Genomic DNA, 24,112 nt, shown 5'->3' on the forward strand with positions numbered 1-24,112 from the left:
GTTCCATACTCTATGCTAAACCTGCACCAGATCTTGGTGAGAACATATTTAGGTGTACTGTATACAGTTTTGGTCACCAAATCATAAAATGAATATAAAGGTTTTAGAGAAGCTGCAGGGCAGATTTATAAGCATGACATCAGAATTGTATGGATTGATGGACAAGATCTCTCTTCTCTTGTAAAAGAAGGGATGACCTAATAGACGTCTTTACAATTATTAAGGTTTTTATGCCATGGGTACAGAGAGAATGTTTTCTCTTGTGGTGTAGAACGTAACAAGAAGCCATCAATCTAAGATATCCCTCAAGAAGTCCAGTAAGGAATTCAGCAGAATATTCTTGAAAAATCAGTGGGTTAACAGTTATGCTGACTTGGCATGAAAGAGGAGTTGAGGCCACAAACCAGTCATGATCATGTTGACTGATGGGGCAAGCTTGGAGGTGAATGATCTACTCTTCCTCCTATGCCTTTTGTTCATGCTCCATTCTTATTTTTGTACTCTCCAGCATCCATTGACCATCCTGATCGTCTTCAGCTGACTTGTTTCTCCTGCCTTTGCTTCTCCCCTTAGTTCTGAAGTCATTCTTCATTCCCGTCCCCATCGTCTGTTCTCAAAGTCATTACCAACACTAGGAAATAACAAAAATCTGTGGAAGCATGAGATTTGCAACAAAACACAATTCTGGAGAAACTTTAGTCTGGCAGCATCTGTGGAGAGAAAAAACAAGTTACCATAGACTCTAGTGACCCTTCTTCAGAACTGAAAGCAGCTAGCGGTATTCATGCTGATGACAGGTGTGGTATTGTGTTCAAATAATGATCGGAATCAGTGTGTGGCAAAAGTAGCCTCTTCATTCAGCAATCACAGCATAAGTTTGAGGCGGCAATAGAATCCCCATATACAGTTCTTACATATATTACATTTCCAGTTACCATGGTGTTACATTTTTTTTGTCTATAGTACACAAAGGTTTGAGGGGCTTCTGTCCTGGGAGCCAGGAGATGGGTTAAAACATGTGCTAACTACTGGCTGTTACTTCTAATAGGATATCTGTCCAGTCTGCTTGCATAATAAGGAGATGTTAGTTCTTTTGTCTTTTAAATTAGTAAATGTTAGTAAAAATACTAGGCCTACTTGCTCTAAATAAGTTAAAAATTGTAAAAGAATAAAGGATATTAAACTGATTACTGCAGCTGGGTTGTGAGATTTGTTTACTGTTTGCCGGTGTGAGTTTCAGAAGACTTGGAACTCATTATTGACTTTTCGATGAGATGTTACTCATGCCCCCCTACATATTAACAGCATAGAGGTGGAACAAGTGGAAAGTGTCAAGCTCCTGGGAGTGGTCATCCACAACAAGCTTTCTTGGACTCTTCATGTGGATATACTGGTTACAAAGACCCAACAATGTCTCTTCTTCCTCAGGCAGCTGAGGAAATTTGGCATGACAACAAATACCCTAGCCAACTTTTATAGGTGCGCCATCTGTCTGGATGTATCACTGCCTGGTATGGCAACTGTACCATTCAGGATCAGAGATGGTTACAGAGAGTGGTGAACTCAGCCCAGACAATCACAAAGGCCAATCTCCCATCTATAGAATCCATCTACCAGGCCTGTTGTCAAGGAAAGGCTGCCAGCATTCTCAAAAGATCCATCCCATCCTGGCAATGTTTTTCTACAACCTCTACCATCAAGGAGTAGGTACAGAAGCCTGAACGCACGCACCAGCCAATTTCGAAACAGTTCCTACCTTACTGTTGTTAGAATACTGAATGGACTTGCAAACTCTTAGCATTCATCTGCACCTGTGTTTTTTGTTTTTGCCGCTGTTTATTATTTACTTATCTATGCTACTTAACTTTGGGATCTGTCCGTATTGCTTGCAAGACAAATCTTTTCACTGTGCCTCGGTACACGTGACAATAAATTCAATTCAGTTCAATTTCATGGAAACGCTGTTTTGTCAGTTAGTTCTTAAAGGGATAATGGCCAGTTAAAAGGTATTTAACAGGTACTTAATATAGTCAGGTCCAGGAGATGGTTGGTGAGGGTTGATTAATATTATAATGTTTCATGGAGACTTGTTGAGGATGGTATTGTTCTGTATGTACATTTATTCAGAGGTTAACACTGCTGGTAGCAAATGCTGATAAAATGCAGTAAAATACAGCTGGTGAGTGAATTAATAAAGATAACTTATAATTCAATATCTCACACAGGGGATGGGGTTTATGGGGTGGGTCGGTGGGTGTAAGTGAGTGTGAGAGAGAGAAAATAGAGTCGAATAGATGGAGAAAGTTCTTGAGAAAAAGGGGAGAAAGAAAAGGGAAGCAGAGAAAAGGATTGCTGATAGTAAGCCAGGAAAGAAGTAAATGTTGAATGAGTGTGAATGGGATGTTTGAATAGTTGAAAATGCATTGACTCTGCAGGGAGTAACCTATACAGAACCAGGACCTGAGGATAAGGCGATGGGTGACAAACTTGGGAGGAAATTGTTCGCACTCTGAAATTGCTAAGCTGAGGATTGAGTCCTGAAGGCTGTAAGATATGTGAGGCTGAAGATGAGGCATTGTTCCTCCAGCTGCATTGAGCTTCACTGAAAGCACTGCAGCAGATCTGAGACACACATGCTGATCTAGGAATATGGTGTTTTAAAGTGACAGGCAACTGGATGCTCAGGGTCATTTTTATAGATAGAGCGGATGTGTTCTGCAGATGATCAACGTCTGCCTTTTGTCTCTGCAATGTAGAGGAGACCACATTGTGAACAACAATACAGTAATTTAGAATTAATGAAGGCAAATCGCTGCTTCATCCGGAAGGTGTGCCTAGGGCCTTGGATAGTGATGAGGGAGGAGATAAATGGGCAAATGTTGCACTTTCTGCAACAGCATGGGAAGAGGATATGGGAAGTGTTGGAAATGGAGGAGGAATGAACCAGGATATCCTGGAGGGAACAGTCCCTGTAGAATGCTGTCAGGATGGAGGGAATGCATCTGGTGGTAGCATCCTGCTGGACATGGCAGAAATGACAGCTTGTGATCTGTTGGATGTGGAAACTGGTGGGAGGGAAAGGGTGAGGGCAGAAGTGCGGGAAACAGCTTGGACACGGCTAAGGGCCCTGGTCAGCAACGATGGCAGGGAATATTTGGTTGACGAAAAGGGTAAATGCCCCTTTACAGAAGATGGCATCATCAACACAGATGCGACAGAGACAGAGAAACTGGAAGAATGGAATGGAATGACATGTCTGCTGCAGTGCTCTAGATAAGACCAACATAAGTTGGAGGCACCTGATTTCGTTGTCCATCCAGGTACCTTGCAACTCAGACCTCACACCTGTTTCAGAGCATGAACACCTCCCTCCATACTTGTTTTCTACCCCAACCTGTTCTGTATGCAATGGTCCCAGCGCATTCAACCCTTTTTCAACTATTGGTCAGTTAAGGAGTGCAGATGCTCGAAGCCAAAGTCAATAGATGTGAAATTAGAAAAGCACAGCAGGTCAGACAGAATCCCTTTACAACTATTGACACTTTGCATTAGTCCCCCACTCAGCACTTAATTCTCTCCTGGCTTGCGATCAACAACCCTTTGCTTTCTTTTCATTTTTTGCTGTATCTGGGCACTGTCTCCATCCATTGAACACATTCACTGGTGACCTCCCCCCTCCCACCCAAGACATTAACACAAATACGAACATTTTTCTAACTGCTATCAATTCTAACAAAGGGTCACCAGACTTAAAATGCTAACTCTCTTCTCTCCATAGGTGCTGCCAGGCCAGCTGAGTTTCTCCAGCATTTTGTTTTTGTACCATCCTTAGGGTCTTCTTCAGCTAGTGGTTCTTAGTCCTGTTTCCACTCTCAGTATTCCCTGACTGAAGTCCTGGGACTACTTTGGCTGCTTCAAGAGTTCACCAGTTTCTGTCACTAGGTGGAGCCTGATTGTTATTTTGTAACTTTATTGATATATTTACCTTTACTAATATATATATACCTTTACATAGTATTCATTTCATATTTAAAAATTATTTTAAACATTACTTAATTTATCAATGTAATTTGCAGCTTCCAATTTTTCCCCCTATGAAAAATCATACCTCTGTTTATTTGAACTATCAACTGAAAGTGAGAAACATGCAGACAGCATAAAGAAGGGGAGAAACTGTACTTGCTGTTATACGTAGATTTGCTACCCTCTGATCTGCATACTTGTAAGGTTGGTTCTAAACTCAATAGTTTTCTTATTTCCCTAATTGCCAGATTGCATCAGACTGTGCAGGCCTTCACAGTATCCACAGAAGGTCTGTGCCTATTCCATGCAAAAAAACAAGGATTTATGTACAAGCAGCTGGTTGCAGCCTTGGAAGAACAAGTTAATCTAACTTGTCCATATAAAAGAATGTTACTTTTTAGGGACATTGAATCCAAATAAAGTGGCACTGTTTGTCTTGGGTTCAGGAAAGCTCAGCACAGCCATTAGCTTCTGATGTACCAGGTTGCAGTTTAACACAGTCTCTGAGGAGAGTGAGACAGAGCAAAGGAACAAAACAAGGCCTTCAAAAGTTAGCTGCATCAATCTTTTCCTTTCCCATCTCTCTCTCTTTTTCTCTGTGTAAAATTCCTTGTCCAGTTTTCTGTTGAATGAACAGAAAAAAATACATTTGGAAACATTGAAAGAATTAATTCTAAAACCCAGAAAGAGACAGGATTCAACCAAGCAACCATGAAGTAAAGACATATGTGAACAGGTTTATTAAGAAATATCTACATGAGTATAGTCAGAACAACATACAATGGATCCTAGAAATCTGAAAAAAAACATAGAGAATGCTGAAGAAACTCAGTATTTGTAGAGCGAGAATGAGTTAAAGTTTTGAGTCTGGTGATCCTTTGAAATGAGACAGGAATAATTAATGACCTCACAGGGATCCTCTTGGAAGGAGCGATCACAGTATTGTTGAATTTAGAATACAGATGGAGAGTGTGAAGATAAAAGTTGGAAGGTTATGTTGCAGCTGTGCTGGTGAGGCCGCATCTGGAGTACTGCATGCACTTTTGTTCTCCTTACTTGAGAAAGGACGTATTAGCATTGGAGAGGGTTCAGAGGAAGTTCACTAGGTTGATTCCAGAGTTGAAGAGGTTGGTAATGAGGAGAGACTAAGTAGACTGGGATTATATTCATTGGAATTCATAAGACTGAGGGGTGGTCTTACAGAAACATATAAAGTTATGAAGGGTATAGATAAGATGGAAGTAGAAAGGATGTTCCACTGTCAGATGAAACTAGGACAAGAGGGCATAGCCTCAAGATTAGAGGGAGTAAAGTTAGGACTGAATTGAGAAGGAACTTCTTCACCCAAAGGGTTGTAAATCTATGGAATTGCTTGCCCAGTGAAGTAGTTGAAGCTACTTAAATAAACGTTTTTAACAGTTATCCTGGACAAGCCCCCAAAGTGTTACAGCACAGGGTAAACCCTCTGCTAATTTAAACTAGCCACACAGAAAATGTTCATCTCGTGCTGTAATCTGTTAAATTGCAAGTGTCAAAGAACTATCCCAGATCTCACTGTTTAAAGTAAAAATTAACAATTTTATTATTTAAGTCCAAAAGACAAAATTAAATAACAACTATTTATAACTCCTTTCTCTTAAACCTATTTCTTCCTCCCCACTCTACAATACAATAGTCCGATAAATTCCCTCTTAAATTTACGGCAAATCACTTCCAAACCTAGTTGACGCCTTCAGATGTCGAACTGTCTCTGTAGATTTCTCTAGGTCGTCTTCTCTTTGGTATTCGGCTTCACAGGTCTTCATATGAACAGGTACCTTTCAGAGAGTTATTTGTCTAGCAGTGTATATTTGTTGGTGCTGGCTTGGCCGTCTTTGCTGTTCTCCCTCCAATTGTTCAAAATGTCTGATTTTACCACTGGGGCGACATGGTGGCTCAGTGGTTAGCACTGCTGCCTCACAGTGCTAGGGATGCGGGTTCGATTCCCATCTTGGGCAACTGTTTGCACATTCCCCTGGGTGTTCCGGTTTCCTCCCACAGTCCAAAGATGTGCAGGCCAGGCGAATTGGCCATGCTATATTGCCCATATTGTTAGGTGCATTAGTCAGGGTAAATATAGAGTGGGGAAATGGGTCTGGTGGGTTGCTCTTTGGAGGGTTGATGTGGACTTATTGGGTGGAAGGGCCTGTTTTCATACTGTAGGGTATCCAATCTAATCTGTCTAATCTTATATCCCAAAACATTGGATCGTTTCATTGGTTAGGTGTTGTCAAAATACTAAATTCAAATTTGATTGGATTTTGGTATCTGGGGCCGAATTTGAATGTGTTTTTGTATCAAGGCAACACAGCTCCAGCTATTTGTTTCAACCCACTGTTACATTTTAAAGTCTTTCAGAATACTTTGTGCCCACCAGAAATTTCAGCTCCCTGAAAGGTACAGTACACATCTACAACTTCATAACTGTTCATTCTACTGTGACATCTAGGAAGGGGAGTCTATTGTTGTTCTCTTTTTCTGTGAAATTTATGCACATCGACATACAAACTAGCAAAGGAACTCCACCGAAAACTGAAATACCTAGAAGAAGACTCATGCCACTCCATCCACTCCACTCAAGAATTCCTGAACATCATCAAAGACACCAAGATAGAAGAGAACAAAATAATGGTCTCCTTCGACGTAACAACCCTATTCATGTCAATTGACATCAGCCTGGCCAAATAAATATTGACCTCACGAATAGATGAACCAAGGATACAAACACCAGACAGCACCAACTTTATCAGCAAGGACAACACCCTCAAACTAGAAACCTGTGCCTCACTACCCACTTCAATGACAAGACCTACAAGCAAATCAATGGAACACCCATGGGATCACCAATAACAGATTTCTTTAGTAGAAGCAGTAATGCAGAGATTCAAACAAACAGCCTTCCCCACGATCTAACCCAAACTTTGAGTCCACTACGTGGATGACACCTTTGTCATCACAAAACAGAACAAATTAGAGGAAACATACAACATCATGAACGTCATGATTCGGAGATGCCGGTGTTGGACTGGGGTGTACAAAGTTAAAAATCACACAACACCAGGTTATAGTCCAACAGGTTTAATTGGAAGCACACTAGCTTTCGGAGCGACGCTCCTTCATCAGGTGATTGTGTGTAGAAACTTGATGTCTGTGTCGATATGTACAATCTTCTTGGAGATCCTCTCCACTTTAAGCCGGCAGTTAGTGGTGTCGATAGTAGTTATGATTCGGAGATGCCGGTGTTAGACTGGGGTGTACAAAGTTAAAAATCACACAACACCAGGTTATAGTCCAACAGGTTTAATTGGAAGCACACTAGCTTTCAGAGCGACGCTCCTTCATCAGGTGAAACTATCACTGTTCTAACAGATGAAAGGCCTAACAGACAATCAATTTTTCAAAGTATAATTTCAGTTATATCTCACTGCAAATTTTTGCTCTAAATTCTGTGTTACGATCGAGCCCTCCACAATCACCTGATGAAGGAGTGTCGCTCCGAAAGCTAGTGTGCTTCCAATTAAACTTGTTGGACTATAACCTGGTGTTGTGTGATTTTTAACTAACAACATCATGAACAACAGACTCCCCTTCCTAGATGTCACAGTGGAATGAACAGTTAATGGAAAACTGCAGGTCAAACCCTCAAGTCCTGACAACATCCTTGTAAATCTTTTCTGAACCCTTTCAAGTTTCACAATATTCTTCAGATAGGAGGGACACCAGAATTGCACACAATATTCCAAAAGTGGCTTGACCAATGTCCTCTACAACCGCAACATGACCTCTCAACTCCTACACTCAATGCTCTGACCAATAAAAGAAAGCATACTAAACGTCGTCTTCACTATCCTATCTACCTGAGACTCCACTTTCAAGGAATTATGAACCTGTACTTCATAGTCTCTTTGTTCAGCAACACTCCCCAGGTTCCTACCATCGAGTGTATAAATCCTGCCCTGATTTGCCTTTCCAAATTAGAGCACCTCACATTTATATAAATTAAACTCAGTCTGCCACTCCTCTGCCCACTGGCCCATCTGATCAAGATCCCATTGTACTCTGAGGTAAGCTTCTTCACTGTCCACTACACCTCTAATTTTGGTATCATCTGCAAACTTACTAACTTCCTGAAAGTTATTTATGTCCTCCTTAGTGAAGGCAAATCCAGAGTATCATTTGACTAGTCTGTCATCTTTTTGTTGTCAATTGTGAGTTCATCTGTTTCTAACTGCAAGGGACCTACATTTGTCTTCATTCTTTTACTCTTCACATGTCTATGGAACTTTTTGCGGTCAATTTTTATTTATTTCAAGCTTAGTTTCATGCTCTATTTTCCCCTTTCAAATTAAACCCATATCCCTCCTTTGCTGAATTTAAAATTTCTCCCAGTCCTCAGGTTTGCTGCTTTTTCTGGCCAATTTACGTGCCTCCTCTTTGGTTCTAACACTATCTCTGATCTCTCTTGTTAACCACGATTGAGCCACCTTCCCTGTTTTACTGTTACGCCAGATAGGAATGTTCAGTTGTTGAAGTTCAAAGATGTGTTCCCTAAATGTCTGCCAGTGCCTATCCACTGTCAACTCCTTAAGTACCCTTGAACAGCTTATCCTAGCTAATGCATGCCTCATACCATCAAAGTTAACTTTCTTTAAGTTTAGGAGCCTAGTTTCAGATTCAATTGTATCACTTTCCACTTTAATTAAGAATTCTACCATATTATGAAGGATCTCGCACCACAATGTTTCTAATTGATCCGCTGTCATTACACAATACCCATTTCAAGATGATTTGCTGTCTAGTTGGCTCCTCAAAATATTGGTTGAGAAAAATATCCCTCATACATTCCATGAATTCCTCCTCCATCACATTGCTGCCAGTTTGGTTAGTCTAATCAATATGGGGAGAAAGTGAGGTCTGCAGATGCTGGAGATCAGAGCTGAAAATGTGTTGCTGGAAAAGCGCAGCAGGTCAGGCAGCATCCAGGGAACAGGAGAATCGACGTTTCGGGCATAAGCCCTTCTTCAGGAAGATTCTCCTGTTCCCTGGATGCTGCCTGACCTGCTGCGCTTTTCCAGAAACACATTTTCAGCTCTAGTCTAATCAATATGTAGATTGAAGCCACCCATAGTAACTGATGTACCCTTACAGCATGCATCTCTTAATTTCCTGTTTGATACAATCCCCTACCTCACAAATCCCATTACTAACTTTTTCCCTATCATTTTAACATCTTCGGATCATTTTAACATTTAACAAAAACTGTAGCAGAATTATTTGTCCAGTTTAATTTGTGTGTGTTTAATGAAATTCTCAATACTGAATATTCTGAAACCTGAAATTCCCCACAATTCTCCACAGATAATGCTTCAAATAGATCACACTGCGGATTCACAGGTAACCTTGGTATTCTTTCCCATCAAGGGAAGTGTTTTGCTGTGTGCTACTGAAAGCAAATTCAGAATTGCATTCTTTATACGCCTACACCATTTCTCTGCCAGTCTTCACAGAATTTTTGAAGTGGACAATTGTTCAATAGCTTATGGTAATATTGCATTCTTTATGGATGAAAATGTACTTCAATCATTATACTTGTGATATGTGAGGTATTTCTCAATTCTGAAAACCTTTTATGTAATTGACATCTTTATATTCTATAATTGTTCTGATTTTATTATTTTAGGAAACTTGGAACTGCTGGACAGAAGCTTGGAGGCTCTGCTGTGCTTTGTCATATAAAGCATGACCCCATGGATCCTAATGGTTGCTTCACATTGACTGCAGCCAATGTGGGAAAATGCCAAGCTGTCCTCTGCAGAGATGGCAAGCCGTTGCCACTTTCAAAACTATACACTGTTCGTTGCGATAAAGAATTACAGAGAGTTAAACAACACAAAGCTATTGTCACTGAGGTAAGCTATCCAGTACTGAAAATGTGTTGCTGGAAAAGCGCAGCAGGTCAGGCAGCATCCAAGGAGCAGGAGAATCGACGTTTCGGGCATGAGCCCTTCTTCAGGAATGAGGAAAGTCATTCCTGAAGAAGGGCTCACTTTCCTCATTCCTGAAGAAGGGCTCATGCCCGAAACGTCGATTCTCCTGCTCCTTGGATACTGCCTGACATGCTGCGCTTTTCCAGCAACACATTTTCAGCTCTGATCTCCAGCATCTGCAGCCCTCACTTTCTCCTCTAAGCTATCCAGTACTCAGCTCTATGAAGTTAAGTTACTTCAAGAACAGCTTTCCAAATAACCAATTCCTGCAAAATGTTTAATTTGAAACAGTTTTCGATTATTTCCAGATGTACAAGTTTTGAGATTTGCAATTAACTATCACATTCCTAGACTTCTGATTTTTTTTTTCACATCCCTGACCCAGTAGGCGATCTGCTGTTGTCTTGTTGAAATATCCAATGTAGCTGTTCTTAAGAGTGCAATTTATAAATTCAGGAATAATTGATGAAACCGATGATGTTTCTAAAATAAATTGTGCACCTTATACTAAAGGAACAATGGATGTGGTACTTAGACAATTCATGAAGAATAAACTTGCAGTAGACTCTGGTAGCAGTATTATAAAGTATACTTTCCAATCAATCAGCACTGTTATTCCCTTTTACATTTGTATTTTTGCATAGACAAATCATTTTGGGACAAAATGTCTTTTTTAACAATACTGAAACTAATTTTCTCACCATTCGCTAAAGCTGAGCAGCTGTGTTTATGCATATCTGCTGAGGACATAATTGACTTGAGTATCATATCCCTCACTTCAGCTTACTGTGAGAGAACAGCAGACAGAATTGTCTAAAATTACTTTGCGGAAGAGAAATATGTGCATTTCATAGTCTTATTATCAAACGTTATTGCCTCCAACCAATTTATAGCAATTTATAACAATTCTCATAGAAAAACTTTTAAAAAGTTATTCTGAAAAAAGGTCACCCTCATGAATGTGGCCACATCTGAAAATCAGAGGAAAAATGTTTGAAATTAGCTTCAGGGGAAAAAAAAAACAAGCTTGAGGCCACAGTCAGTGTCGCGGATTGGACTGCAGTACTGTCACTTTTTGAACCATAATTCTTCCTCATTCATTCATCGTACATAGTTAACTAAGATCTGCTACTATCCCAAAAGGAACTGTACCAGGCATACATAAAAATGAGATATCAACCTGGTGAAGCACAAAACAGAACTACTCATGTGCCAAACAGTGTAAGTAGCTTGGACAGAGCTAAGCGATTCCACAGCCAATTGTCACATATAAGTGTAGCAGTCCTACCATAGCTAGCTGTGAACGATGATGGACAGTTAAACAACTTACTGGAAAAGCAAGCTCCACAAATCTTCCTATCCTCAATAATGGAGGAGTTTAGCACACAGTGCCAAAGATAAGACTGAAGCATTTATGACTATTTTCAGCCAAAAGTGTTGAATGGATAATCCATCTTAGCCTCCTCCAGAGGTCCTCAGCCTCACCAAGGCCAGTATTCAGCGGATAGATCCAAGCCGACCAATTACTACCCTATCAGTCTACTCTCAATCATCAATAAAGTGATGGAAGGTGTCTCAACAATACTATCAAGCAGTATTGATTAACAACATCCTCCTCACTCATGCTTAGTTTGGATTCTACCAGGGCCACTCAGCTCTTGACCTCATTACAGCCTCAGTTCATACATCAAGGCTGCATTGAACTGAGTGCAATGTCAAAAAGCTTTAGCAAACAGAATTCACTGGGGATCAGGGAAGACTCTCTGCTGATTAGATGATGTTGTTCAAATCAGTCATCTCAGCTCCAGGACATCTGTGCAGCGTTCGCCAGGGTAATGTTTGGGCCCAATTGTCTTCAACTGTTTCATCAATGATTTCCCATCTTCATAAGGTCAGAAGTAGGGAGGTTCACTGATGATTGCATGATGTTCAGCACTATTTGTGACTCCTTTCATACTGAAACATTCCATGTCAAAATACAGTAAGACCCAGCCAATATCTAGTTTTGGGCTGGAAAATGGCAAGTAACATTCACAACCGCACAACTAACACCTTCCACCCCGACCACATGTTCCCAGACACCTCCCTCCTCTTCCTGAACCTCCATTTCTGGTGACTGACTGAACACAGACATCTACTACAAACCCACCAACTCCCACAACTACCTGGACTACACCTTCCACCCTGCCTCCTGTAAAAACGCTATCCCTTATTCCCAATTCCTGCGCCTCTGCTGCATCTGCTCCCAGGATGACCAATTCTACCATAGAACATCCCAGATGGCCTCCTCCTTCAAAGACCACAATTTCCCCTCCCATGTGATGACGATATCCTCCAATGCATCTCCACCACTTGCAGCACTTCTGCTCTTGAACCCCATCCCTCAAACTGCAACAAGGACAGAACCCCCCCTTCCCGGTCCTTACCTTTCACTCCAACCTCCAGATACATCACATAATCCTCCACCATTTCCGCCACCTACAAACAGACCCCACCACGAGGGATATATTTCCTTCCCCATTCATCTGCATTCCGGAGAGACAATTCCCTCCGCGACTCCCTTGTTAAGTCCAAGCCCCTCACCAACCTACCCTCCACTCCAGGCACCTACCCCTACCAATGCAAGAAGTGCAAAACCTGCACCCACACCTCCCCCCTTACCTCTGTCCAAGGCTCCAAAGGATCCTTTTACATCCAACAGAGATTTATCTGTACTTCCACACACATCACCTACTGTGTCCGTTGCTCCTGATGTGGTCTCCTCTACAATGGGGAGATAGAGCCAACTTGTGGAATGTTTCAGAGAACATCTCACTATACAACTCACCGCTCTGTGGTCGAACACTTTAATTCCCCCTCCTATTCTACCAAGGACATCCAAGTCCTCCACCACCAAACCCTAATGACCTGCCGCCTGGAGGAAGAACGCCTCATCTTCCGCCTTGGGAACCTCCAACCGCATGGAATCAATATGGATTTCACCAATTTCTTCACTTCCCCTCCTCCCACTTATCCCAGAGCCAACCATGCTAGTCAGCCCTGTCCTCTTGAACTGTCCTACCTGTCCATCATCCTTCCCACCTATCCACTCCACCCTCCTCTCCATCCTACCGCCTTCACCCCCACCTTCATCTACCTATCGCTTTCTCAGCTACCTTGCCCTCAGCCCCACCCACCGCCCATTTATCTCTCAGTCCCCTTGGGCCAGAAGCCTCATTCCTGATAAAGAGCTTATGCTCAAAACGCCGACTTTCCTCCTCGGATGCTGCCTGACTGGCTGTGCTTTTCCAGCACCATAGTCTTTGATCACTGCACAAATGCCAGACAATGACCATCTTCTCCATGAGAGAATCTAACCATCACCACTTGACATACATTGGCATTACTTTCACTGAATCCCATACAATCAACATCTTACGTGTTACCATTGACCAGAAATTAAACTGTAGTAACCACAAATATTGTCCTGAAGTGAGTAACTCACCTCCTGACTCCCAAAATCTGTCCACCATCCACAAGATATAAGTCAGGAATTCTCCCCACTTGCTTGGGTGAGTACAGCTCTGACAATGTTCAAACTTGACACCATCCAGGATAGAGCAGCCTATTTAGTTGATAAAGACATGCACAAACATTCACTCCCTTCAATTTTTAAGGAAATAAGAGCACATCTGTAAACTCTAACCCTAATAATTTTATTGCATGGTATACATGCAGCCAACAAAGCTGTAACAATCCCAAATTAATTCTCAATACAGTGATGACCTGAACTTCAAAAGATTCTACTGATTCTCCCTTTTCTGGAAATGAAATGTTTGTGCTAAGGTTTCTTCAGATTGAAACACCTGGCTTGACTGATCCAGGAAACCATAATTTCTGTATTGAGTAGCAGAGCAGAGAACAGTTGTTTTGACCAAGTAAAACCTTTGGCATAACCAACTTGTCATGTATTTTTGTTAAAATTACCTTCCATAATTATATTTTAAAAATACTTAACCTAAGAACTGTTGCTTTTTGAAAAGTCTGATATTCTCATGTCTTGATTTCTGAACAAATTATGACACAAAGAAGCTGCTGCTGCTGCTGAATTCCAATTCTGACCAAATTAAAAAAAAAATGTAGGATGTAGCTTTTTTTTCTATTTTGTATTGTCTACAAATATAGGGTAGCATGGTGGCTCAGGGGTTAGCACTGCTGCCTCACAGCAGTAGGGACCCAGGTTCAATTCTAACCTTGGGCAACTGTCTGTGAGGAGTTTGTACATTCTCCCTGTGTCTGCGTGGGTTTCCTCTGGCTGTTCTGGTTTCTTCCCACAGTCTAAATATGTGCAGGTTAGATGGATTATTTGTGCTAAATTGTCCATAGTGTCCAGGAATGTGTAGATTAGGTGGATATTGGCCATGGGAAATGAGAAGTTGCAGGGATTGGGTGGGCGCTCTTCAGAGGGTCAATGTAGACTTGACAGGCCAAATGGCCTGCTTCCACAGTATAGGGAGTCTGTGAATGTTTTATTCTGCATAATTTCTACACCTCCTTTATCTATTATTTGCACTCGTTCTGAAATTAATGTTTCCCCTTTTATTATAGGACAATAAAGTTAACGGTGTGACTGATTCTACAAGGATTTTGGGCTACACATTCCTTCATCCATATGTTGTGCCTCGACCTCATGTTCATTCTGTTACACTCACTCCTCAAGATGAGTTCTTCATTCTGGGTAGTAAAGGTCTCTGGGACAGCATTTCCCATTTGGAAGCTGTCGAGTCTGTGAGAAATGTCCCTGACGCTCAAGCTGCTGCCAAGAAGCTTTGTACCCTGGCCCAGAGCTATGGATGCAATGATAGCATCAGTGCTGTGGTTGTCCAGCTGAACGTTAGTGAAGACTGCTTCTGCTGTTGTGACATGAATGGTGTACCACCTCCCAGCCCAGGTATTTTTCCTCCATCAGTAAATGTGATAATAAAAGACAGACCGGGGGATACCTTGGGGATGCCATCATCTAGCAGTGGTGTTGCCTCAGAGATAAGCAGTGAAATATCCACCTCAGAAATGAGCAGTGAAGTGGGTTCTACGGCCTCTGATGAGCCTCCTCCAGTCACAATTAATGATGGGGGCTCCTCGTTCCATGGTGAGCAGCGTTGTATGCTGCATCCAGTATGTTTGACCAGCTCATTCCAGCGGCAGCTGTCCAGTGCCACCTTCTCCAGCACGTTTTCAGATAATGGATTGGACAGCGAAGATGAGGAGCCTATTGAAGGTGTGTTTTCCAATGGCAGCAGAGTGGAAGTTGAGGTTGACATTCATTGTAGTCAGATGAAGGAAAAAATGTCAATGCACTTAACTTCTGATGCGTGCGATGAGGGAATAGTAATCAGCGCAAATGAAGATGAAAACTCTGAAAAAACACATCTTCTTAAAATGCATGGTGACAGTGATTGGCTGGATAATGACAGCAGTAGGTTTGAGTACTCCACTACAGGGACTATTGGTCGAAGGCGTGGAAATGGTTCTGTTGCACCTTCGGAGAAGAGCCACAACTTGATTGAGGTGGCAGCTGATGTACCGATGAAAAAGAGTGGAGGCTACTTTGCTGCCCCTGCACAGCCTGATCCAGATGATCAATTCATCATTCCCCCAGAATTGGAGGAAGAAGTGAAGGAGATTATGAAGCAACACCAGGAGCAACAGCAACGTCAGTATCAGTTGGACCTGCTCCCAGATTGCTATGATACACCTCTATGACCAGCAGGAAAACAATTAGTTTTAATCAATTTGAGCCTTGTATGCTCTTTTTACTTCTAAATTGAGACTGTTCAGTTGAGATATTTTTGTTGCCCTTTCTAAGCCCTCTCTGCCAGTTGCACACACTGATGTGCAGCCATTTTTTAAAAAAAATCATCTTTAGCACTGTTCTTATGTTGTGATTAATTAAGATAAAAAAATTAACAAATTTTCATATAGAACATTGTTTGTACAAGACGAGAACATATTTAGTATATTGCAGGCTGTCATTATTTGTAAACTATTGAGTATTTGTTTTAAAAACAGAAGCCTAAGTATTATGAATGAATGATTCTAGATAATGTTATAAATGTATTTCTAAAATCATGGCTTTTTAAAGTGAAAGTCATAGAAATTTGTAGACTTTAAAGACTAACTCCTAGGAGTTGCAAACTCATTAATGTGACATAGTCACTGAGATTTTACTAATCTTCTCCGAGAGAACAGCTGATTCACAAATTATTTGTAAATAGTTTAAATGTTGTATAGTGATGCAAAAACACAATGTTACACCATCAGAGTCCTGTATCTGGAAGAGAATAAAGCAAAGAGGACTTTCTTTTAAAAAATCATCCCCTGAATGCAACTATAATGAGGTAATGAGTAACTGGATTTTGATGTGATTACCACCTGCCATGCTTTCTCTTTTCGGATCACCTTTTGTTCTTTCAGTTGGCCTGCTTTTACAGTTGAGTTCCTGCTCTACCATGTCGTCTGCTGCTCACACCAGCAGTGTCCTAATGTTGTCACAAAGAAGATAAAATGATATACAAAGGACTCTTAAATAGATATGTTAATACACTTTTGTTTAAAATAAATCTGCAGTTTAGGTAAACCTGTATGGTTCATCTTTCATTAAAGATCAATTCCTAAGCAGTATACTTCAAGAGACCAAAAAGGTATTGCATAGAACCAAGGTGTTTTTGTTGTCACTGCCTTATTTCAGTGTTTCACAAAGAGGAAAATACCAGCCTTTTATGACTTGATAATAACTATAGATTCACAATGGGTCTTATGCGTACAGTATCCTTGCAGGAATTTACTAGGAGAGATAGATGGGAGCTGGGTGAGAAAATCAATATGAAATTCTGACATGAGATTTGCCTGTGACTCAATGGGTACCACTATAACCTCTGAATCAGAAAGTTGAGAATTTAAATCCACTGCAGAAACCTGTGCTCAAAATCCAGGCTGACCAATACTGAAGAAGTGCTACACTGTAAAACATACTGTGAGATGTTAAACTGAAACTTTGTCTGCTCTCAGACTTGCATAAAGGGCATTTATTTTGAACAATAGCAAGAATGTTCTTCCCTTTAATCCCTGCTTGTCCAATTCGAGAAAGGCAAAGAAAATAATAGACTAGGAAGTCCATGTGGATTTTGTTTTGACCAGAGAATGTTAGTCATTTGAATTCTAATGCTTGGTGGATAATTTTCAGTCCACATACTCTGTAATATTTTTCGAACATTGTTCAGAAGTTATATGTTAGTGTTACAGTCAGATGGCATCAACAATTATGATCACTAACTGTCGAGCAAGGATTTTGTGTCCCAAACCTGTTTAGCAGACTGTTTCATGTGTGTGGCATTCAAGACCTAGAACAGACAAATCACATAGAGTCATTGTTTAATACAGCATGGGATCAGGCCCTTCAGCCCAAACTGGTCCATGCTGACCACTCAGCCAGTTCCTGTTGCCTGAATTTTATCCATATCAATCTAAACCCTTCCCATTTATGTACCTATCCTAATGTATTTTCAATGTTGTTACTGTACCTGCGTCAACCACGTTCTCTGGCAGCCCATTCCATATACGCACTACTGTCCACGTGACAAAGTTGCCCCTCAGGTCCTCCTTAAATCGTTCCCCTCTCACCTTAAACCTATGCCCTCTAATTTTCAATTCCCCAACCCTGGAAAAAAGACTACAGTATATACATTCATCCTACCCATGCCCCTCATGATTTATGCACCTCAATAAGGTCACCCCTCATTCTCCTACGTTCCAAGGAATAAAGTCCTGGCCAACCTCTCCCTATAACTCAGGCCTACTAGTTCTGGCAACATCCTCGTAAATCTTGTTTACACTCTTCCCAGTTTAATTATGTCTTTCCTATGACAGGGGGACCAAAACTGAACACAATACAACCAAGGGCGGCCTCACCAATGACTTATACAACTGTAGCATGTTTGATACCATGTTTGATACCTCAAGAATGAGGGAGTGAAGCGTAGGTTCACGAGGTCAATTCCTGGAATGGCTGGATTACCTTACACTGAAAGACTGAAGCGACTGGGCTTGTATACCCTTGAGTTTCGAAGATTGAGAGGGGATCTGATTGAGACGTATAAGATTATGAAAGGATTGGACACTCTGGCAGTAGGAAACATATTTCCACTGATGGGTGAGTGCCGAACCAGAGGACACAGCTTAAAAATACGGGGTAGACCATTTAGGACAGAGCTCAGGAGAAACCTCTTCACCCAGAGAGTGGTGGCTGTGTGGAATGCTCTGCCCCAGAGGGCAGTGGAGGCCCACTCTCTGGATTCATTTAAGAAGGAGTTGGATAGAGCTCTCAAAGATAGTGGAATCAAGGGTTATGGAGATAAGACAGGAACAGGATACTGATTAGGAATGATCAGCCATGATTATATTGAATGGCAGTGCAGGCTCGAAGGGCTGAATGGCCTACTCCTGCACCTATTGTCTATTGAATTGGGGTGTCTAATCCAAACAAAGTAGATAACCACTTATAACTTGTCTTAATGACAATTTTGAAATCATACAATAGTACGTACAGAAGCAGGTTATTTCAGTCTATCAGGTCTGCACCAACACATTCAAAAAGTAAACCAGTTGTTACACCACTGCTTCTTTGCATTTGCAAACACTTTATAATCTTCAAATATTTATACAGTTCTCTTCTGGAAACCACTGTTAAATCTGTTTTACTTGCTAATGCTATTCAGGACATTTAGCTGATGAGCTTGGGTCATTATCACAATTAACTTAAAAGGGGGACAGAAGTCATGATCCAGATCAAACCTGTTTATGTAATCTCAGTCAGTAACTGAACACTGATGCGACCAATAAGTTCTGTTGGTAGAGGTTTTTGTCACTCAAAGCAACTTAGAGCCACTAGACCTTGGAGTGCAGGTTCATAGCTCCTTGAAAGTGGAGTCGCAGGTAAATAGGATAGTGAAGAAGGCGTTTAATATGCTTTCCTTTATTGGTCAGAGTATTGAGTATAGGAGTTGGGAGGTCATGTTGCGGCTGTACAGGACATTGGTTAGGTCATTGTTTGAATATTGCATGCATTTCTGGTCTCCTTCCTATCAGAAAGATGTTGTAAAACCTAAAAGGGTTCAGAAAAGATTTACAAAGATGTTGCCAGGGTTGGAGGATTTGAGATACAGGGAGAGACTGAACAGGCTGGGGCTATTTTCCCTGGACCATCGGAGGCTGAGGGATGACCTTATAGAGGCTTACAAAATTATGAGGGGCATGGATAGGGTAAATAGGCAAAGTCTTTTCCCTGAGGTCGGGAAGTCCAGAACTAGAGGGCATAGGTTTAGGGTGAGAGGGGAAAGATATAAAAGAGACCAAAGGGGCAACTATTTCACGCAGAGGGTGGTACGTGTATGGAATGAGCTGGGGAGAAGAACAGACAAAGGAAGTACATGGTGAGGTCATTGCAGGAGAGAGAGAACCTGCACAGTTACTGCCTTTGTTGTTTGAATTCATGTATCGCTGGACATCAGAGTGCGTCTGGGAAAATTAACAAGCAGTGAAATTCACAATTGATCTTGGAGGGACTGTTGGGCGAAGTTCACAGCACAGAATCAGATAAGTTAATCGTTGTTTTTAAGTGTGGCCCACAGAGAATCTGCAGCAGGGAGTAGAGTGGGTTCTTTCTTGATTATATGTTTTTTGGAGATATATCTCTTGATTAAACTTAAAATATAAGCCATAACTATTAATTTAACCTGGGGCAGTGTTTGTAGAGGAATACGAGGGTGTTATTTTCTGGGTCTGTAGATTGTGAAGGAGCAAAGATGACCATTTAATACAGTGATATGTACTTCTTGTCAGATGTGTGAGTTTAAAGAGAGTTTAAGGGTTACTGCGGATTATATCTGTCATAAATGCTGTAGGCAGCGAATCTTATCAGATCGAATGGATCAGTTGGAGAGACAGTTAGAAGCAATGAGTTTGCAACAGCAACAGTATGTGATGGATGGCAGTTATAGGAAAGGGGGAATGTCTCAGATACAGTCACATAGATGGGTTAACTCCAGGACGGGTAAGGGAGGTAGGCAACTGGTGCAGGAGTCTTTTGTGGATATACCCATTTCAAACAGGTATGCTGTTTTGGAAAATGTAGGGGATGATGGATTCTCAGGGGAACGTAGCATGAACAGCCAAGTTTCTGGTATTGAGACTGGCTCAAATGCAACGAGGGGTACATCTGATTCCAAGAGATCAATTGTGTTAGGCGGTTCTCTAGTCCAAGGTACAGACAGACATTTCTGAGGCCAGCAGCAAAAAAGCAGAATGCTGTGTTGCTTCCCTGGTGCCAGGATCAAGGATGTCTCAGAGACGGTGCATTGTTCTCACGGGGGAGAGTGGCCAGTAAGAGGTCATTGTACACATTGGAACCAACAACATAGGAAAAAGGTTGAGATTCTGAAGGGAGATTACAGAGAGTTAGGCAGAAATTTAAAAAGGAGGTCCTCGAGAGTAGTACTATCTGGATTACTCCCGGTATTACGAGCTAGTGAGGGCAGGAGTAGGAAGATAGAGCAGATGAATGCATGGCTGAGGAGCTGGTGAAGGGGGAAAGAATTCACATTTTTGGATCATTGGAATCTCTTTTGGGGTAGAAGTAGCCTGTACAAGAAGGATGGATTGCACCTAAATTGGAAGAGGACTAATATACTGGCAGGGAGATTTGCAAGAGCTGCTCGGGAGGATTTAAACTAGTAAGTGGGGGGAGGGAGGGGGAGAGGACGAGGTGGGACCCAGGGAGATAGTGAGGAAAGAGACTGAGACTGGTCCAGTTGAGAACAGAAGCAAGTTAAACAGGGCACGCAGGGACAAGGTAGGACTAATAAATTAAATTGCATTTATTTCAATGCAAAGGGCCTAACAGGGAAGGCAGATGAACTCAGGGCATGGTTAGGAACATGGGACTGGGATATCATAGCAATTACAGAAACATGGCTCAGGGATGGGCAGGACTGGCAGCTTAATGTTCCAGGATACAACTGCTAAAGGAAGGATAGAAAGGGAGGCAAGAGAGGAGGGGGAGTGGCATTTTGATAAGGGATAGCATTACAGCTGTGCTGAGGGAGGATATTCCCGGAAATACATCCAGGGAAGTTATTTGGGTGGAACTGAGAAATAAGAAAGGGATGATCACCTTATTGGGATTGTATTATAGACCCCCCCCCTAATAGTCAGAGGGAAATTGAGAAACAAACTTGTAAGGAGATCTCAGCTATCTGTAAGAATAATAGGATGGTTATGGTAGGGGATTTTAACTTTCCAAACATAGACTGGGACTGCCATAGTGTTAAGAGTTTAAATGGAGAGGAATTTGTTAAGTGTGTCCAAAACAATTTTCTGATTCAGTATGTGGATGTACCTACTAGAGAAGGTGCAAAACTTGACCTACTCTTGGGAAATAAGGCAGGGCAGGTGACTGAGGTGTCAGTGGGGGAGAGCACTTTGGGGCCAGTGACCATAATTCTATTAGATTTAAAATAGTGATGGAAAAGGGTAGACCAGATCTAAAAGTTGAAGTTCTAAATTGCAGAAAGGCCAATTTTGACGGTATTAGGCAAGAACTTTTGAAAGCTGATTGGGGGCAGTTGTTCACAGGTAAAGGGACAGCTGGAAAATGGGAAGCCTTCAGAAATGAGAAACGAAAATCCAGAGAAAGTATATTCCTGTTCTGGTGAAAGGAAAGGTTGGTAGGTATAGGTAATGCTAGATGACTAAAGAAATTGAGGGTTTGGTTAAGATAAAGAAGGAAGCATACGTAAGGTATAGACAGGATAGATCGAGTGAATCCTTAGAAGAATATAAAGGCAGTAGGAGTATACTTAAGAGGGAAATCAGGAGGGCAAAAAGGGGACATGAGAAAGCTTTGGCAAATAGAATTAAGGAGGATCCAAAGAGTTTTTACAAATACATTAAGGACAAAGGGGTAACTAGGGAAAGAATAGGACCCCTCAAAGATCACCAAGGCGGCCTTTGTGTGGAGCCGCAGAAAATGGGGAGATACTAAATGAATGTTTTGCATCAGTGTTTAGTGTGGAAAGGAATATGGAAAATATAGACTGTAGGGAAATAGATGATGACATCTTGCAAAATGTCCATATTACAGAGGAGGAAGTACTGGATGTCTTGAAACGGGTGAAGGTGGATAAATTCCCTGGCCCTGATCAGGTGTACCCTAGAACTCTGTGGGAAGCTAGAGAAGTGATTGCTGGGCCTCTTGCTGAGATATTTGTATCATCGATAGTCACAGGTGGGGTGCCGGAAGACTGGAGGTTGGCTAATGTAATGCCACTGTTTAAGAAGGGTGGTAAGGACAAGCCTGGGAACTATAGACCAGTGAACCTGAAGTCAGTGGTGGGCAAGTTGTTGGAGGGAATCCTGAGGGACAGGATGTTCATGTATTTGGAAAGGTAAGGATTGAAGGGCTCCTGCTTGAAACATTGATTTTCCTGCTCCTCGGATGCTGCCTGACCATGACCCATGTGGAATTCAGTAAGGCGTTTGACGAGGTGCATCATGGGAGACTGGTTAGCAAGGTTAGATCTTGGTAGTGGAAGGTTGCTTTTCAGACTGGAGGCCCGTGACTAGTGGAGTTCCACAGGATCAGTTCTTAGTCTATTGCTTTACGTCATTTATATAAATGATTTGGATGTGAACATAGGAGGTATAGTTAGTAAGTTTGCAGATGACACCAAAATTGGAGGTGTAGTGGACAGCGAAGAAGGTTACCTCAGAGTACATGGGATCTTGATCAGGTGGGCCAATGGGTTGAGGAATGGTAGGTGGAATTTACTTTAGATAAATGTGATGTGTTACATTTTGGAAAAGCACATCAGAGCAGGATTTATACACATAATAGTAAGGTCCTGGGGAGTGTTGCTGAACAAAGAGACCTTGGGGTGCAGGTACATAGTTCTTTGAAAGTGGAGTCACAGGTAAATCGAATAGTGAAGAAGGCATTTTGTATGCTGTCCTTTATCGGTCAGACAATTGACTATAGGTGTTGAGAGGTCATGTTGTGGTTGTACAGGACATTGGTTAGGCCACTTTTGGAATATTGCGTGCAGTTCTGGATTCCCTCCCTCCTATAAGAAGGATGTTGTGAAATTAAAAGGATTCAGAAAAGATTTACAAAGGTGTTGCTTGGGTTGGAGAATTTGAGCTATAGGGAGAGTCTGAATAGGCTTGAGTTGTTTTCCATGGAGTGTCAGAGGCTAAGGAGTGACCTTACAGAGGTTTATAAAATCATAAGGTGTATGGATAGGGTAAATAGACAAGGTCTTTTCCCTGGGGTGGGAGAGTCCAGAACAAGAGGGCATAGGTTTAGGGTGAGAGGGGAAAGATATAAAAGGGACCTAAGGGGCAACTTTTCACACAGAGGGTGGTATGTGTATGGAATAAGATGCCAGAGGAGGTGGTGGAGGCTGGTACAAAAGGCATCTGAATGGGTATATGAATAGGAAGGGATAAGTGCTGGCAAATGGGACTAGATTAGGACATTTGGTCGGCATGGACAAGTTGGATTGAAGGATCTATTTCTGTGCTGTACATCTCTATGACTCTAAGCTCATTGTCATATTTCTCCAGCAATCTAAACTAAACCAGCTGCAAAGGAAGATGTGATCATACAAATTATGTGATCATAAGATCTTTCAAAAGTCACTGGAGTCGGGGAAAGACCCGGATGATTGGAAGATCGCTGTTGTAACCCCTTTGTTCAAGAAAGGATCAAGACAAAAGATGGAAAATCATAGGCCAATTAGCCTAACCTCGGTTGTTGGTAAAATTCTAGAATCCATCGTTAAGGATGAGGTTTCTAAATTCTTGGAAGAGCAGGATCGGATTAGAACAAGTCAACATGGATTTAGTAAGGGGAGGTCGTGTCTGACAAACCTGTTAGAATCCTTTGAAGAGGTCACAAGTAGGTTAGACCAGGGAAACCCAGTGATTGTCATCTGTCTAAACTTCCAAAATGCCTTTGATAAGGTGCCACA

General features: G+C 41.7%; 1 protein-coding gene across 1 annotated transcript in view; it reads left to right on the plus strand.

Moving 5' to 3' along the window:
* Positions 1-16,619, plus strand: part of phlpp1 (PH domain and leucine rich repeat protein phosphatase 1) — a 207,600-nt gene extending 190,981 nt beyond the window's left edge. Inside the window, exons 16-17 of the mRNA XM_043719602.2 lie at positions 9,743-9,971; positions 14,637-16,619. Of these exons, the coding sequence (XP_043575537.2) occupies positions 9,743-9,971; positions 14,637-15,791 (1,384 nt within the window). The 3' untranslated portion in view covers positions 15,792-16,619. The remainder of the gene's footprint in view (positions 1-9,742; positions 9,972-14,636) is intronic.
* The last annotated feature ends 7,493 nt before the right edge of the window (positions 16,620-24,112 follow it).

Source organism: Chiloscyllium plagiosum, unplaced genomic scaffold, assembly GCF_037043375.1.
Source record: "Chiloscyllium plagiosum isolate Xiang-an unplaced genomic scaffold, Cpla_swu_hap1 HiC_scaffold_34, whole genome shotgun sequence".
Lineage (NCBI taxonomy): Eukaryota > Metazoa > Chordata > Chondrichthyes > Orectolobiformes > Hemiscylliidae > Chiloscyllium > Chiloscyllium plagiosum.